Here is an 18163-nt window from a genome sequence, read left to right as displayed (position 1 = left end):
TGGCTTAGGAGTCCAACAATCATTAACCTTGGGTGACCACAGCAGAGCTGGCCAGTTGGACACACTCAGCCTGGGCCCTGACATTCTCTCTCTCGGAGGACTGAGGACAGAGGAGGATGTGTAGGGGTGCTGGCCACCTCTAAGTCTAGGAAGTGCTGGAGGGTGAAGGGGCAGCCTTCTCTGGATGTAGCAATTTAGAGCTCCCTGACTGGAGGCGCCAGACACACGGAAGTGAGATTTGGAGACTGCGCTCTAGAGTCAGAAAGCTGCAGGTTCAACTCCTAACATTCCCCCAAGATCTTCATGACTCAGTTTACTTCATCTGCGAAATGGACATTCAATAATAGCCCGGTCCTAAGGTTATTAAGATGACACGAAAAGACACGTCCGGGAGGCAGCCCACTGTTAGGAGGTAGGGATGGTTAATAACCAATGGTGTTGTTGTTGTTAGTAGTGGCAGGGGCGGCCCCAGCGAGCGGCCTCCCCAGCGGCTTCCTGTGGGGGAGCCGGGGCCGCCCCCCTCTCCCCTTCCTCCAGGCGCTCTTCCTCCCGCCTCCCCGCCCCGCCCCGTCCCTCCTCTTTCCTCCGAGGAAACTTTCCGCCCGCTGGTCCATCGGCCCGTGTCCCGCCGCGCCTCCGCCGCAAACCGAGCTGGGCGGACAGGCTGGCCGGGATCGGACGGGGCGGGAGCGGTCGGGTCCCGGGTGTATGCGGCCGCCGAGACCGACCCGCCGGGGCCGGGCAGCTGGGCGCTGACGGTGAGTCAGCCGGGCCTCTGGGGGCCTGCGGGCGGGTGGGATGCAGGAGGGAGGCGGGGAAGCGGGGAGACACGGCGCCTCGCCCCTCTTCCGAGCCTGGACTTCACCTCCGGACCCCACAAGGGGGCGGAGCCTCTGCGGCCCGTTCGGCTGCTCGCGGGGATTCAGGGGTGTCGGCGACGGGAGCAAGGACTACCCTTAACAGGGTCCAGATTTGCAGCCAAGTGAGAACCGCTCTCTCCAGGGTGGAAGCCGAGGCCGCTCCTCCAGGAGCTGGAGCTGCGGGAGGAGCGAGCGCGCCAGGGCCGGCGGGACCTGACCTGGCTGACCTCGCAGGGGGGAAAGCTGCGCCCCAGCAGCATGGATGCCCCGCGAAGGGACATGGAGCTTCTCAGTAACAGCCTAGCGGCCTACGCACACATCCGCGGTGAGGGCCAGGCCAGGGGAGCACAGACCCCTCCCCAGCCTGAGAACACTTTCCTAGACAGTCACCCCTCCCAGTGCCCCGCCCTGTCTCCCTGCCGATGCCTCTCCCCGGCTGCCCTTCCCGAGGGTTCCTTCAGCTCTTTGCCCCAAACCTAGAGTCAGAGGTCTCTCCTAGATGGAGTAGTTCCCGACCTGCCAGGGTCCCCCCATGACTTCTGACCCTCTCCCCCCAGCCAACCCCGAGAGCTTCGGCCTGTACTTCGTGCTGGGTGTCTGCTTCGGCCTGCTGCTGACCCTGTGCCTGCTGGTCATCAGCATCTCCTGTGCGCCCCGCTCGCGGCCCCGAGGTCCTGCTCCACGCCGGGACCCTCGCAGCAGCACCCTAGAGCCTGAGGACGAGGACGAGGACGAAGAAGAGGACACAGTGACGAGGCTGGGCCCTGACGACACGTTGCCAGGCCAGGAGCTGTCCACAGAGCCCGACGGGCCCCTCAGCGTCAACGTCTTCACATCGGCAGAGGAGCTGGAGAGGGCACAGCGGCTGGAGGAGCGTGAACGCATTCTGCGTGAGATCTGGCGCACCGGGCAGCCAGACCTGCTGGGCACTGGCACACTGGGACCCGGCCCCACAGCCACGGGCACGTTGGGCCGCATGCACTATTACTAACGCCCAGCTCCTCTGCAAGGGGCTGAGTGCTGAACATGGAACTGGACCCAGAGCTGCCTCAGGACTTGCCTCTGCCTTGGCGCTCCCCTGGTGCTATTGGGCATGGATCTTCTGAGAAGCCCTCTTCCCAGGGCAAGCGTGGGTGGGAAGAGGATATCAGACCCCCTCCTTCTTCCCCTGGTAATGATGAATAACCAATGAAAGCTAGTTTGAGTAACTCAGTTCTCTCCCTCAGTTACCATTGCTTTCAGCAGGCCCTCAGGCTCCAGCAGCCATGCAGGGGGCCCACAACTGAGACCCTCATGACTTCTTTTCCGGGTTGCGCCACCTCCGGGTGCCCACCCACTACATGCTCATTCTCACGTCACAGATTAGGAACAGACTGAGATACCACCACCCCGCCCCCCACCCCCCACACAAGGCAGGTATCTTGTGTGTCCCTTACAAATACTTTCCGTACCGAAGCCTGGGGAAACAGCTCCTAGTTCTTACTGTGCGCCGGGCTAGGACGTCATTGCCATCACTCAATGAGGCCTGGGGCTCCGACCTTGACGCTAAGGTTCTATTAAACACTGTAACCGTGTGTGCTTGAGCAGGGTGGTGGAGTTGCATCTGGGCCGAGGGTCATTGCAAACTAGTGGCCTGGAGTCCCTTTGGGTGGACAGCGGCTTAACTGGGAGGAGCTGGGCAGGGAGAAGGCTGGCTCCACCCTTCTCCAGCGCACAGCTGGGTTCCGGGCCTGGGCCCCTCCTGCCTCCACCGCCTCTAGCATGGGGCTGGTGGGGTTGGCATCGGAGAGAGACAACCTCCGCCCCCCCCATCCGGTGGATAAAAATAGCCTTGCACAGGCCTTGAGAATGGTAATGGGAGCCACATGTTGGCCAGATGTGCCCTGGAGAGACCGCTAGGAATGCAGAGGGCGGTGCACTGGTCGGCACCGCCCCTAGCCAGGCCTTTTGGAGCGTCCAGAGTTTACTTTCTTGGAGTTTTTCAAAGTCCTATTCAAGGACTGAGGTGGCCCAAGCCGGATGTCCCTCCAGGTCCGCCAGAGAGCCCTCCTGGCCCGTCCTCATTGCGTCTATGTTTGTTTGGACTTCTGGGTCCTTTGCATCATCTGAACCTAGTCGGGAGAGGGCGTCAGTGACCGGGCTGCCAGGTACCGCCCTCCCTCCTGAGTACGCACTCCACCCACCTCCAGCAACTGGCGCTTCTCCCTCTCGGTCTTCAGCTCCTCCCAGATGTCGCTTATCTTCTTTCTGCAGACACCCGGCGCAGGTGAGGGGGCTGGACCCTCCTCTTCATCCCTGCCACCCCCGACCTGACCCATGGCCACAGCCCACTTACTCCAGCTGCAGCCCCAGATGCTCTATCGCGCTCTTTAGTGTCTCCACCTCCTCCCTTAGGGATGTTACATCCATGCCATCATTCTCGTTTTGAGAAGAGTTTGTGGGGACAGAAGGCTGAACTGTGGGAGTCTCTTGAGGGTCTGCCATCTGCTGGGTACTATGTGCGACTTGGGGAGTGGGGGCTGCCTCTTTAGGGGGCACCTGCTTTTTGCGAGCCACCCCTTTGGAAGGCAGTTCTTTGGGGGGCACCTCTTTCAGAAGTGTCTCCTCTTTGGAGGGTGCCTCCTCTTGAAGAATAGTCTCATCTTTTGCAGGTTCCCCTTTCAGGAGGGTTGTAGGCTCCTTCCCGAGGGACCCACACACTGCCTTGGACTGGGGTAGGGAGCTGTCCCTTTGTTTTACCTTACAGCAGCACCTCTCTGAGGTGTTAGGCAGTTGGGGGGACTCCCCTGGCATGTGGATATCCTTTGGGGTTTGAGCCCTGGTATCTACAGAGGACTCGGACCCCTGCAGGGTTTCCGCTTGAGACGAGTGCTGGCACTGAGTGTTGTCTCTGGGAGGAACCTCTTCAGAAAGCATCTGCTCTGGAGTAGAGATCAGGGTGAGAGCCTTAGCTTCATCCATAGGTGGGGCTTCTAGGGCAGGGGCCTCATTCATAGTACTATTCTCTGCAGTGGGAATTCTAACAGAATCCAAGGCCTTCTCTGGGGTGGGGCCCTCCTCCTCCAGATTTGGCATTTTCCCTGGGGTGGAGACTCTGTCAGGACTGGGCATCTTCTCTGGGCCCTTATCTGGAAGCAGGGTCTTCTCTGGGGTGGAGGTCTTATTCCTGGAGGGGGCCTTTGCCAGGCTGCTCTGTTCTTCCTTCTGTGGTGATGGTGGGGGATGAGGTCTCAGTTGGAGGCTGGACACTTTAAAAGGTCCTGGTTTCCCTTACCTGGGATCCTTCACCCTTGTATACCACACCTGTGGGAACCAGCCTCCTCTGGGTAGCCCTTCTCCCACATTACTCTAGCTTCTCACCTGACGGGACATAGAGCGCCGGGAAGCCTGGATTCTGGATTGTTTTCTCTCAGGTTGCCTGAGACCTCCATTGAGGCCATTGCACCCTATGAAAGCATAGCCTCAGGGACCCGAGCTCAGTATAAACCCCACCACTGCTTATCTCTGTCTCTCGGCACAACCACCCTATCCCTATTGCGGGAGGAAGGAAGCCCTTACCTGACTCTCGGCGTGTCTGACCATCCCAACTTGGGCTGGAAGATGTCCTGAAACATATCTCCATCAGCAGCACATGGGGTAGAGGCAGGGAGGGGCATCTCCTCTGTACCCCCCTCCTCACGCCAATACCCTGTGTTCCTTACTTGGCTTTGCTAGGCATAGAGGCAGCTGTTGCCAGCTTCTTGACAGTGGGTAAGGATGTTTTGGGTACCAGCTTTTTTGGTTCCTTACTAAGAACTGGGAGGAGACAAAGTAAAGGATTTGTTTATTCACTCATCCCTCTGCCCAAATCACTGGCTGTGCACAGAAGATGAATCCCATCTGACTCTGGGAAGCAGAGCACCCTGGCCTTAGGGAACTGTGCAACACTCTAAAAGGACACCTAGCAAACAGCCATCAGGGAAGGCTGTGAACAGGAGACAGCACTATTTTGCCAGAGTTTCATCCACTCTTGGAAGACCTGCCTCCTGCTTAGTGCCCATAGTGACTTCCGTGGTTCAGACATCATCTCTTCTGTGGACCACAGAAACAACTTTCCAATCTTACCTTCAACTTCTTTCCTTTCTCTCTCTCACATCTTTAAAAGATCCCACACAGTCTTAGGGTTTTAATTATCAATAAACTGATGACTCAAATTTTCATCTGTCCAGTTTCCTCTATAAAGCCCCCATTCATATTCAGTTGCCCTCTCAATATCCACTCTCTGCCCCCAAAAGCCAGGCATGGCAATGCCTGTCTGACATTTCACCACTCAGAAGGCTGAGTCAGAAGGCAAGGCCAGTAGTTCAAAGGCTGATTGAGCCACACAGAAATGCTATCTCAAAAAAAAAAAAAAAATTCCTGGGCCTGGAGACACAGCTCAGCAGTTAAGTGTTAAGAAGCAACTGGCTTAGGGCTAGAGAGATGGCTCAGAGGTTAAGAACACTGGTTGTTTTTGCAGAGGACCCAGGTTCAATTCTCAGTACCCACATAGAGGCTAACAACCATCCATAACTCCAGTTCCTCTTCTGACCTCCACAGACATGGCATGGCACTTACATATATGCAGGCAATACAGTCATACACATAAAAATAAAAATAAATATAATATTTAAAAATAAAAAAAGAAGCAACTGGCTGCTCCCACAGAGGACACAGTTTCAGTTCCCAGCACCCATGTGGTGTTTATAACCTTTTGTTAACTCTAGTTCTAAGTATCTAATAGCCTCTTCCAGCATCTACTGGCAGGGGACGGTGGTGCACGCCTTTAATCCCAGCACTCTGGTGGTAGAGGCAGGTAGATCTCTGAGATGGAGGCCAGCCTGGTCTACATATTGAGATGTAGGCCAGTTGGGGCTACAGGGAAACCCTGTCTCAAAAAAAAAACAAAAACCCTAAGACAACAACAACAAAATAATCAAAGACGGCAGCAGGGGGAACGCTGAATTCAAGGCCAGTCTGGGCCACATGGGAGCTTCAGGTTAGTCAGAGCTAGAATGTGAGACCCTGTCTCAAATAAATAAAATATAAAAATCCCCAAGCAAAATGGTCAGAGAGGCCACTTTAAGGTGACACTGGAGTAGACCCCTGAAGGCAGCCACATGGCCACTGTGGCATGTACATACATGCCGACATGTACAGACAACATCACACAGACACACACACGTGTCTACGGACAGCATACTGTAGTAAGTAGAGGCAGGGATTTTACAGTCTAGACCCCAGGCTTTGAGTTCAAGCTCTACTCTTTGCTAGTCATGGAAGAACATAGGCAGGTAGCTCCTCTGTGCCCTGTTGTGACCTCATCTATGAGGCATGGAAAACAGTTTGCACCTTGTACGACTGTGGTGAGACAAGTGACTTAACATACATGTGCTGAGCTGTTTGGCAGATAGAACTCAGCATATGCTAACCTTGAGTTCTGTTTTCTTCATCTTTTTGAGACAAGGTCTCCCTGTAGCCCCAGCTGGCCTGGAACTCACTATATAGACCAGGCTGGCCTTCATCTCTAAGAGATCCACCTGCCTCCGCCTCCCAAGTGCTAGGATTAAAGGGATGCACCACCACGCCCGGCTTTTTTTTTTTTTTTTTCAGAGACAATCCAACTAGAAAATGAACAAAGGATTGAAACAAATATTTCTATAGATAGTATCCAAAGAGCCAGTAAACACATGAAAAGATGCTCAGCACCATTAAGCCATCAGAGAAAAGCAAATCAAAACCAGATACCTTCATGGCCACTAGGATGGTTCTAATAAAGAAATTAATGGGAGACTGCCTGAGGGTGCCTGGAGGTGAACATCCCCAAATTGTGCTGTGCAACCCTCTGCATTGGGATTACTGAGGCCCCTCCCACTTTGCCAGGCCTAGACCTCTCTGCCCTGCAATAGGGTAGGGGCAATGACCTTAGGAGACAGCCAAAGAGTGCCAAAGTAGGGCCTCTGCTTAGCAAACTTCCCAAATTGTGCCGTGAGTATCCACTAGTAGGGGTCTAGACATTAGAAGGAATTTAAGACACAGATTAACCCCAACTCAGTAAAAGTAGGGGACTTCAATACCCCACTTTCTCCATTAGACAGGTCAACTGGACCAAGAATAAACAGAGACATCTGAATTAAATGATACCATACATCAAATGGACTTAACAGACAACTACTGAATATTCCACCCAAGCACCAAAAGAATACACTTTCTATTTAGCACCCCATGGAACTTTGTCAAAAATTGACCACATACTGGAACAGAAAACAAACCTCAACAAATACCAAAAAATTGAAATAATTCCATGCATTCTATCAGACCACAATGCAATAAAGTTTAAAATCAACACCCGAAGAAGCCCTAGTTACTACAGGAACTCATGGAGATTAAACAACACACTCCTAAATGATGAGTGGGTCAAAGGAGAAACTAAGAAAGAAATAAAAGTATTCCTGAGATTAAACCAAAAAGGACAATACAACACAACAAAACCTCTGGGACACTTTAAAAGCAGTCCTGCTGGACGTAGTGGCGCCCTTTAATCCCAGCACTCGGAGGCAGAGGCAGGGGGAGCCTCTGTGAGTTCGAGGGCCGCCTGGTCTACAGAGTAAGTTCCAGGCAACTGGAGCTACAGAGAGACCCTGTCTCAAAAAAAAAAAAAGCAGTCCTAAGAGGGAAGTTTATAGCTCTAAGTGTCTACATCAAAAAATCAGAAACAGCACAAATATAAGACTTAGCATTGCAACTCAAGACTCTGGAAATGTAAGAACAAATGAAACCCAAACCCAGCAGAATAGAAGAAATAAGAAAAATTAGAGCAGAAATTAATGAAATAGAAACAAAGAAAACAATACAAAGAATCAATGAATCTAAGAGCTGTTCTTTGAAAAGCTAAACAAAATCAGAGATGAAAGGGGAAACATCACAACAGACACACAAAAGATCCAGAACATTATAAGGGAATACTTTTAAAAGAAATGGATGGATATCTAAAATCATGGGACCCACAAAAGCTAAACCAAGAAGAGATCAACAGTTTAAGCAGACCCATAACATACAAGGAAACTGAAACTAATTCAAAACCACCCAACTAAAAAAAGCCCAGACCCAGCCAGGCATGGTGGTGCACGCCTTTAATCCCAGTACTCGGGAGGCAGAGGCAGGCGGATCTCTGTGAGTTCAAGGCCAGCCTAGTCTACATAGTGAGTCAGGACTAAAAGAAGCCCAGGTCCAGATGGATCCAACGCAGAATTCTATGAGATATTCAAAGAGATACTACAACTAATACTACTTAAATTATTCAAAAAGCTAGAAACAGAGGGAGAACTCCCAAATTCCTTTTATGAAGTCAGCATCACTCTAATACCACAACCAGTAAAGACACAACCAAAAAGAGAAAACTGTAGACCCATATCCTTAATGAACATCAATGCAAAAAATTCTCAACAAAATACTCACAAACTGTATACAGACGCACATCAAAAAGATCATTCACCATGATCAAATCTGCTTTACTCCAGAGATACAGGCATGGTTCAGTATATGCAAGTCCATAAACCTTATAAATCATATAAACGGACTCAAAGACAAAAATCACATTGTCATCTCAATAGCTGCGGAAAAGGCTTTTGACAAAATTCAACATGGATTCATCCTAAAAGTCCTAAAGGGAAATGAACTGGAGGGAACATACCTCAACCTAATTAAAGCTATATGTAACAAACCCACAGCCAACATTATTCTAAATGGAAAAAAAAAAAAAAACTTTAGTGAAAGCATTCCCATTAAAATCAGGAACCAGGCAAGGATGTCCACTATCTCCACTCCTTTTCAATATGGTGCTTGAAACTCTTCCTAGAGCAGTAAGACAAAAGAAGGAAATTAAAGGAGTACTAATTGGAAAAGAAGAGGTCAAATTATTCTTTTTTTTTTTTTTTTGCAGACGATATGATACTATACCTAAGAGAGCCAAAAAAAACCCACCAGAAAACTGATCCTAGAACTGATCAACACTTTCAGTAAAGTGGCAGGCTACAAAAGTGCCTTTCCATATGCCAATAACAAGCAATTAGAGAAAGAGCACATGGAAACACTCCCCCTTCATAATAGCTGCAAAAAATTAAAATATCTTGTAATAAACCTGACCAAAGACATCAAAGATCTCTACAATGAAAATTTTAAATCTTTAAAGAAAGAAATTGAGGAAGACACCAGAAAACGGAAGGACCTCCCATGCTCATGGATTGGAAGAGTTAATATTGTGAAAATGACCATGCTATCAAAAGATATAGATTCAATGCAGTCCCATTCAAAATACCCATGACATACTTCACAGAATTAGAAAAACCATCTTTACATTCATATTGAAGCACAAAAGACCCTGGAGAGCCAAAGCAACACTGGTGGGATTACTGTACCAGATCTCAAAGTATACTACAGAGCTATAGTCAAAACAGACACCGAGATCAATGGAACATCATTGAAGACCTAAACCTGAGTACACACAGTTTCAGCCACTGATATTTGACAAAGGTGCCAAGAACACACAATGGAGGATAGACAGCATCTTCAACAAATGGTGCTGGCAAAACTGGATCTACACCTGTAGAAGAATGAAACTAGATCCTTATCTTTCACTGTGCACAAAATGAACTCCAAATGGATCAAAGACCTCAATGTGAAACTGGAACCTCTCAAACTGTTAGAAGAAAGTATTGGCAGTACCCTACAAGATACAGGTGTAGGAAAGGACTTTCTAAATCAGACACCAGGAATTAAGGTCAACAATCAACAAGTGGGACTTCATTAAACTAAAAAGTTCTGTACAGCAAAAGAAACAAGAAAGTGAACAGAAAACCCACAGAGTGGGAAAAAAGCTTCACCAGTGACAAAGCTCACAGAGCTTTAACATCCAGAATATATAAAGAACTCATGCCGGGCATGGTGGCGCATGCCTTTGATCCCAGCACTCGGGAGGCAGAGGCAGGCGGATATCGGTGAGTTCAAGGCCAGCCTGGTCTACATAGTGAGTTCCAGGACAGCTGAGGCTACAGGGAGACCCTGTCTCAAAAAGACCGAAAAAAAAAAAAAAAAAAAAAAGAAAGAAAGGAAAAAAAAGAACTCAAAAAACAAAGAATCAAGAAAACAAATGACCCAATGAAAAGATGGGCTAAGGATCTAAACAGAGAGTTCTCAAAAGAAGAAATAAAGATGGCTAAGAAACATCTTAAAAAGTGTTCAACATTGTTAGTAATTAGGGAAACGCAAATTAAAACTGCCTTTAGATTTCATCTTACCCCAGACTAGCTAAGATCAAGAGAACAAATGATAACCAAATGCTGGTGAGGATGTGGAGAAAGAGGAATGCTCATCCACTGCTGGTGGGATTGCAAATTTGTGCAACCCCTATGGAAAGTAGTGTGGAGAACCCTTAAAAAACTAAAAATGAACCTACTATATGACCCGGTATATACCACTCCTTGGCATATACCCAAAGGATTAATTCTATTGCAGAGATACTTGTACAACCATGTTTGTTGCTGCTCTTTTCACAATAGCTAAGAGATGGAAGCAACCTAAGTGCCCCTCAATGGATGAGTGGTTAACAAAATTGTGGTACATTTACACAATGGAGTTCTACTCAGCAGTAAAGAAAGATGAAATAATGAGATTTGCAGATAAGTGGATGGATCTAGAAACTTATACTAATTGAAGTAACACAAACTCAGAAAAATAAAAGATGTATGTTCTCCCTCATTTGTGGATCCTAGCACCAAATCCTTATAAACAAGTATCCCTGGGCTGGGTTAGGTGTCCAAGGGTTAAGAACACTGACTGTTCTTGCAGAAGACCTGGGTTCAAATCCCAGCACCCATGTGGCAGCTAACAGCTGTCTGTTAAGGCCAGTTCCAGGGGATCCAACAGCCTCTTCTGACCTCCACAGACATTGCACGACACAGGTGCACTTACCTACATGCAGGCAATACACACAGACACATAAAAAATAAAAAAATAAAAAAGTATCCCAGTCATCACCAATCAAGGAAGCTTCGTTTTCAAGGGACAGCGATAATTACAGAGTTCCATACCTGGCCACACACACAGATTGTCAGTGACCTGCCCAAGTTTAAGTGGCACATCTAGGATGCAACCTCTAAGGCTCATGGAACATAAAACAAGCGATGAAGAGAACACTAATGCATCTTTCAACTCTCATCAATGAAGCTCCTTCATGCAACAGAGGGCCAGGAACACAAAAGGTCACAAATGGCCAAAACGCAGAAAATAAGAGTCTGCAGAGTGTGGGTCCTTGGACAGGACTCCTGTATTAAAATCCACCTACCCAGGGCTCAGGGACCATTGCAGAAGAGGAGGTGGAAAGATTGTAAGAGCCAGGGAGGAAGTGTAGGACCATACAGAAACAGATCTACAGGTGCCTGGGACCCTTCTCACACAAACCTACAGCAATGGTGTCAGCATGCACAAGACCCATGCAAACTCAAGCAGTCAAAAACCCAGCACAGAACTGTGGAAATGCACAGCAGACCCCAATCGTAGTTGAAAAATTATTGGCAGCTGATTACTGCTGGGTGAAGAAGAGCAGATCTTTTTTTTTTACTTTTTATTTTTAATTAATTAATTAATTTATTTATTTATTTATTTTGGTCTTTTTGTGACAGGGTCTCCCTGTAGCCCCAGCTGTCCTGGAACTATGTAGGCCAGGCTGTCCTTGAAGTCACAGAGGTTCGCCTGCCTCTGCCTCCCGAGTGCTGGGACTAAAGGCGTGCATGCCCAGCTATTATTTTTATTTTATGTGCATGAATGTTATGCCTGCATGTAAGCAAATGCACCCATGCCGTGCAATGCCCATGGAGGACAGAAGAGGCTATTGGATCCCCTGGAACTGGAGTTATGGACAGTTGTTAGCTGCCATGTGGGTGCTGGGATTCGAACCTAGGTCTTCTGCAAGATCAGTGTTCTTAACTGCTGAGCCATCTCTCCGACCCTGAGCAGATCTTCTTAAAGGGAAGGACTCTAGATAGGCTGACTAACTCCCAGTGGATGAACTTGCACCAAGGGACATCTGGAGACACTAACTAACATGATAGGCCTTAACACAAATGACAGAATGTATGAACTCCAGCGAGGGATTGGGGGGCTATTTGAAGGTGCCAAAGGGGAAAGGATGGAAGGACCTCCCATGCTTATGGATTGAAAGCATTAATATTATGAAAATGACCATCCTATCAAAAGCAATATATAGATTCAATGCAATCCCAATCAAAATCCCCATGATATACCTCACAGAATTAAAAAAAATCCTTACATTCATATGATTTTATATATGAAATACACAAAAATTAAAAGAATGAAATTAAGGCAGGTGTGGTGGTACACGCCTGTAGTCCCAGCACTTGGGAGGCAGAGGCAGGCAGATCTCTGTGAGTTCAAGGCCAGCCTGGTCTACATAGTGAGTTCCAGGCCAGCTGGAGCTGCAGGGAGACCCTGTCTCAAAAAGACCAATAAATAAATAAATAAATTAATTAATTAATTAATTAAAGGTTAGGAGCACTGACTGCTCTTCCAGAGGACCCAGGTTCAATTCCCAGGACCCACATTGGGCAGCTCACAACAATTTGTAACTCCAGTTCTAGGAGATGGGACACCCTTTTCTGGACTCCTTGGACACCTACCACACATGTGGATGCACATACAATTAAGCAGGTACAGAATACACATAAAAATGAAATAAAAGGAACTGGGTGTGGGTGCATGCTTTTAATCCTAGCACTTAGGAGGCAAAGGTAGGCAGATCTTTGTGAGTTTGATGACAGCCTGGTCTACATCGTGAGTTCCAGGCCAGCTGGGGCTACAGGGAGACCCAATTAACAACTGTAGCCCCAGCTGGCCTGAAACTCGCTATGTGTAGAAATCTACCTACCTCTGCCTCCAGAGTGCTGGGATTAAAGGCATGCACCACCAACACCCAACAGCTGCTTTTTTCCCCCTTCAGATTAAAAGTTTTTTTTTTTTTTTAATGTGTACGAATGCTTTTGTCTGCATGTATGTATGTGCACCACGTGTATGTCTGGTACCCACAGAGGCCAGAAGAGCATGTCAGATCCCTGGCATGACAGACAGTTATGAACCACCCATGTGGGTGCTGGGAACCAAACCTGGGTCCTCTGCAAGAGCTGTTAAGTGCTCTTAACTGCTAAGCCATCTCTCTAATCCCTAAGCTATTACTTTTATTTATAGAGCTCAAAGACAAAAATTAATTTTCTGATACATTGTTAAGATACACATATAACTTGAAAATTCAAGAGAATTCTGATCATGAAATTCAAGATAGTGGTACCTTTGGAGTGAAAGGAGTGGCAGAATGGAAATGAAGTAACATGAAAATTATCTATCTGTGTGCAAGTGCATTCAGGAGCAGTCCTGTGTATATGGGCCACACCACAGAGTTTGTGCGGAGGTCAGAGGACAACCTAAGACGTCAGTCCTTGAATTTCACCTTGTTTCAGTTTGTTATTTGTTGTTTGCCACCTGTACAACAAGCTAGCTGCTCTGAGAGCTTCTGGGAAGTCTCCCGTCTTGCTGTAGGAATGCTGGGATTATAGATATGTGCTTCCATGCTTGGCTTTAACTGGAGTCTGGGATTCAAACTCAGATCCTCACACTTCTATGGCACTTTACTCATAAGCCATCTATCCAGCCCAGAACTTAATGTACAGACTATTGGCAATGTTTCAGTTCTGAAGTTTGGATGGACCATGGGTACACTATTTTTATAATGTTACATATAAAATTGTAGGATGTTTTAGCTGGGTATGATGGCGCACGCCTTTAGTCCCAGCACTTGGGAGGCAAAGGCAGGCAGATCTCTGTGAGTTCAAGGCCAGCCTGGTCTACATAGTGAGTTCCAGGCCAGCTAGGGCTACAGGGAGACAAAAAGGCAAAAAAAAAAAAAAAAAAAAATTGTAGGATATTTTAAATGTTACATTCAAAGACACATAGACACATACATTAAACTACTTCCTAACACACTTAAAACACATGAATATATACATAACTTATGGACTCAGACAAATAGATCCATGGCTGGGAATGTAGCTCAGTGGTAGAGTGGCTTGCCTAGCATGTACAATGCTCTGGGCTTGATCCTTAATGTCACAAACAACAAAGATCTACATAAAAAGAATGTGATAATCACATTCTCAAGACCTGTAGTGAAACATGAGCATATGAACACTTACAACCTGAACCACACATGCTTCATACGCATTCCTACAAGGACCTCCAGGGGAGGGAGCTGCTATGGTGTGCTGGACCAGTGGGGAAGCACAAGTGTTTATGGGCAACTAAAGACTGGTGGATCTCCCAGAGACCCCACCCCCAATCCCAGGCTCCCCAGGCACCCACCTGATTCCCGAGATAGAATTTTCCGTGGGACTAGCTTCCTGACCTAGACAAAAAAGAAGTGCCAAAGTCTAAGGAGGAGTCCTGACATGTCTGGATCCACCCTCATTTAGGGGTGACCCTCCAGTTAGGTCCAAGGAGTTCCATAAACCTGTTTTTTTCTTTCTTCTTTGTGTATGTGTATGTGTAAGTGATGCTCATGTATGCAAAGCCCTGAGGTTGATCTGGAGTCTTTCTTGATTGCTCTACCTTTTTTTTTTTTTTTTGTCTATTTTTAAAATATTTTACTATTTTTATTTTATGTGTATGTATGTGTGTATTGCCTGCATGTAGGTAAGTGTGCCCATGTCGTGCAATGCCTGAGGAAGGCAGAAGAGGCTGTCAGATCCCCTGGAACTGGAGTTATGGATGGTTGTTGGCTGCCATGTGGGTGCTGGGAATTAAACCCAGGTCCTCTGGAAGAATAGCAAATGTTCTTAACTGCTGAGCCATCTCTCCAGCCTGTTTGGTTTTTGAGTCAGGGTCTCTTTGCATAACCTTGGCTGACCTGGAACTTATAACATAGACCAGGTTGGACTCTAACTCCTAGAGATTCGCCTGTCTCTGCCTTCTGAGTGCTGTCACCTTATTCTTTGAGATAGGGTCTCAGTCAAACTCAGAGCTTGCCATATGGCTAGTCAGGATAGCCAGCTTGCTCTGCCTCCACCTTCTAAGGCTGAAATAATAGAGGCACTGCCACGCCCACCAGCCATTTATCGGGGTTCTGGGATCTGAACAAGTGCTTTGACTTTAGAGTCATTTCCCCAGCCCACCCTTAGCTATTTTTAGGGAGCCTTTATCCCTTTCTCTATGTCTAGTAAATGCCATGACCCCCAGTTTGTCTGAAATAGTCTTTCCTCTGTTCTGTCTGGCTGCATACTTACTGGGGGCGGTGGCAGCACGAAGTTGTCTGGAAAAACTCCTCTTCTGCCTTGGCACTCTCCTTCCCACCAGCCCTTATCCTCTGTGGTCTAGTTGAGAAGCAAGTCAGAGGGAAGGTGAGTATCCCTGAAACAATTCTTCCTAGGGTCCCACTCCTTACCACCCCCCAAGCCCTTTCCTCTCACACCTTCCTTAGAACTTTCACAAGGTCCCCCTTATGCAGTGCCAACTCATCCGGCGCCTCAGGCTGGTAGTCAAACAGGACCCTGCAGGTCTCTGGGCAGGAGACTGGGAGAAGGTCAGTCCACTGTAGCCTCCCCCATCAGCCCGTGGCTCCCTCCTCCATCAACCTAGCTGGTTCCCCTCCCCGCAAGACAGACAGAGTAACCTGGAACAGTGGGGTAGACTCTGGCTAGTTGCTCACCAGTCTGCAGGTAGTCTGGAGGGCTGTCATAGGTCAGGTTGCTCAGCTAGTAGGGGCAGAGTAAGGAAGAAGTAGGGCCTCACACCACCTGAAGAACTCAATCCCCTCTCTGACCCTATTTACCTTAGAAAGCCTCTGAGAATCAGGGCTAGTTGAAGGCATGTCGGTGTTTCCAAGGCCTGGAGGGTGATCATGAGGTTAGGAAGGTACTATTTATTTTAAAAAATATTTTATGTGTGAGTGTATAGTATACCACATATGTACTGGTGCCAGTGGAGGCCAGAACAAGGGTCCGAACACTTAGAGCTGGAGTTACAGGTTAGTTGTGAGCTGACATGGGTACTGGGAACAGAACTCGGGTCCTCTGGAAGAGCACCAAGTGCTCTTAACCACTGGGCCATCTCTCCAGCCCCCAGGAGATACTAATTTAGATGGGTCATAGAAGGGATTCAAAGGTGTCACAGGGTCAGAAAGGTCACTGGGAAGATCACTCAAGATTGCAGTCTGGTCCCAGGGGATCACAGGGTCACGGTCTCACTTGGGGGCCCACTGTCCAGCAATTCCACAAAGTTGGACGGGAAGGCTCCCAAATGCCCGTTCTTCTGCCCCAGCCACCAGCCGTCCTCAATCTGGGGAGGGGGAAGGACGCAGGAGTTTCTGGTTCTGCCCAAGGGTCATTGAAAAAATTCCCACTCGGCCTCCCTCCTCCCTTGCAGCCTCATTTCCCCATCTCAGCGCCCCTCTCCCTTCTCATTGCCCCCACCCTCACTTCACTCAATTCTTCCCCGTGTGAAGCGCTCCATTACCTCCCAAAAAAGTCCTATCATTGCACCCCCTCACCTCCTTTATCACTTCCATAATCTCCCCAGTTTGAAGTGTCAGCTCGTCGGTCTGCTTTGGACTGTAGTCGAAGTTCACTTTGCACCACCTTTGGGGACCCCGAGACTTGGCGGGATGACCTAGGTCGGATGAGGAGGGAGCAGCTGGAGTGGTGCCCCCTGTGGTCGCAGAGCTAGGGAAGATAGATCCCCAGCACGTCCTTCAGTAGCTTCAGGCCCCGCCCCTGAGCACAGCATTGTACTCGAAACCAATCACGGGTCGCAAAATGTCCTCGCGGCCCCTCCCAGAGCCGTCACTCTCCACGTGGGCAGTGTGCCTTCACCGCAGGCCAAGCACCCAACTTACTGCGCGCGCATCGTGGTCTTGGTGTTGAGACACCCCGCAGGGCCTCCGGGATCTCCTGGGAAGAGCGCGGAGGGGGAGCGGCGCTCAGCTGGCGGTTAGACCCCAGGCCTGCCCGCACCCGGCCTCTGCTGCACCGGACCTCACCTGCACCAGGTGCTTGGGGAAGAGGCCGCTGCGGTCCCCCAGCTCTCCGCGCAGCCAGCCCCGAGCCGGCCCTGCGTGCACCTGCCGGACCACGTCCCCAGGCGCCAGACTCAGCTCATCCTCTGTCTGGGCACGGTATCTGGCTAGAACCAGGACCTCTGCGGGCGAAGGGTGGGCTGAGAAAGGCAGGGGGAGCATCTCCACGAAGCCCGGGGTCCAAGCAGAGGACAGAGAGTGGGGTGCTGAGGAGCCACCGTGTACACATACCCATGGCTTCCGGGGCGCCCTCCAGTCTGCTCCTCGGACTGGAGGCCAGAGTACTGGGTGTGGGGAGGGCGGGCCAGACGGCAGCCCCCGCCCCCACACACACCAGGAGGCGGAGACGCGATTCATAGGTCAGGCTCTAGGTGCTGGGAGTGGGCGGCCTGGTTGGACAGGTTGGATCCCAGTTCAAAGACAAGAACTCCAGGGTCTCCGCACTGGGCTGGCTGGGGTTAGAGCTCCCACACGCGCTCCTTCGCACCCACCTGGATTCTTCTTTAGCCTCCTAATTTGGGCAGGAGATTTCTACCAGTCCTTTCCTGACCCACCCACTTTTCTGGCAGGCAAGCTTTTAGCTGTAGGGGAAGGTGGGGAGAGGTACATACCCGGGTGCCCCCCCACCCGCAGGAGGGAGACCGCACCTAAACTAGGCCCTAGATGAGAAAGTGTGGCTCCTGCCTGAAAAAGCTATGCCTGATATTTCAAATTTTAAACCTCCACCCTTTACATAAAATTTTGAAAAGTCTGATTTGCGGACCTGGTTAAGTTTCTGAAAATTATTCCATATTTTTCTTTGAGAAAGGTAGGAAATACAAAGACAAGCCCAGAGCTGGCCAGAGTCTGAAGGTTAGGGCAGATCCACCAACTAGCTCCTATTGGGCTCGTTCAGGTCATCTTCCAGCTGGGTGACTATACAAGGCAGTTAACCTCAGCCCTTGACCCCTGCCTCACCAAGGATGCCAAAGTCCTAACTCATGGCACCCTTAGTAGGGTTTGGTTCTAGGTGGGCTGGAGTGAGGGTGGGGGGTGTCATTCAAATCACAGAATGCATCGAATCCAGTGAAACAAAGGGCACTTTCCAGGAAAGGAAGAGTATGGGGCATGGACACATGCAGGTTTGCGGAAACTTCTGTGGGAGATGGGAGGT

The 18163-nt window shown here is 49.1% G+C and overlaps 2 protein-coding genes across 9 annotated transcripts; one reads left to right on the top strand and one right to left on the bottom strand.

Moving 5' to 3' along the window:
- Nucleotides 1-561: 561 nt before the first annotated feature.
- On the top strand, nt 562-2068 carry Eva1b (eva-1 homolog B). Its single transcript, XM_008832143.3, has 3 exons — nt 562-758; nt 1003-1185; nt 1418-2068. The coding sequence occupies exons 2-3, from the start codon at nt 1119-1121 to the stop codon at nt 1849-1851; spliced, it is 501 nt and encodes a 166-aa protein (XP_008830365.1). The 5' UTR covers nt 562-758; nt 1003-1118; the 3' UTR covers nt 1852-2068.
- Nucleotides 2069-2211: 143 nt separating this feature from the next.
- Nucleotides 2212-17465, bottom strand: Sh3d21 (SH3 domain containing 21). Of its 8 annotated transcripts, none has more exons than XM_029563138.1 (15): nt 16975-17463; nt 16831-16885; nt 16486-16604; nt 16184-16274; nt 15769-15824; nt 15646-15691; nt 15409-15509; nt 15224-15310; nt 14304-14346; nt 4562-4655; nt 4419-4465; nt 4221-4306; nt 3196-4064; nt 3044-3107; nt 2212-2971 (listed from the first exon to the last, which is right to left on the bottom strand). In XM_029563138.1, the coding sequence occupies exons 1-15, from the start codon at nt 17365-17367 to the stop codon at nt 2930-2932; spliced, it is 2193 nt and encodes a 730-aa protein (XP_029418998.1). In that variant the 5' UTR covers nt 17368-17463; the 3' UTR covers nt 2212-2929. The 8 variants fall into 8 exon arrangements, with proteins under 8 accessions (XP_029418998.1, XP_029418999.1, XP_029418996.1 ...); XM_029563139.1 differs by having other exon boundaries at nt 2212-3107; nt 16975-17132; nt 17242-17268; XM_029563136.1 differs by having other exon boundaries at nt 2212-3107; nt 16831-16882; nt 16975-17465.
- Nucleotides 17466-18163: the final 698 nt, after the last annotated feature.

The sequence above is a fragment of the Nannospalax galili genome, unplaced genomic scaffold, assembly GCF_000622305.1.
Source record: "Nannospalax galili isolate Female #2095 unplaced genomic scaffold, S.galili_v1.0 scaffold1055, whole genome shotgun sequence".
Lineage (NCBI taxonomy): Eukaryota > Metazoa > Chordata > Mammalia > Rodentia > Spalacidae > Nannospalax > Nannospalax galili.
Note: the sequence above shows the minus strand (reverse complement) of the source record. Positions and strands in the feature narration are given on the sequence as shown.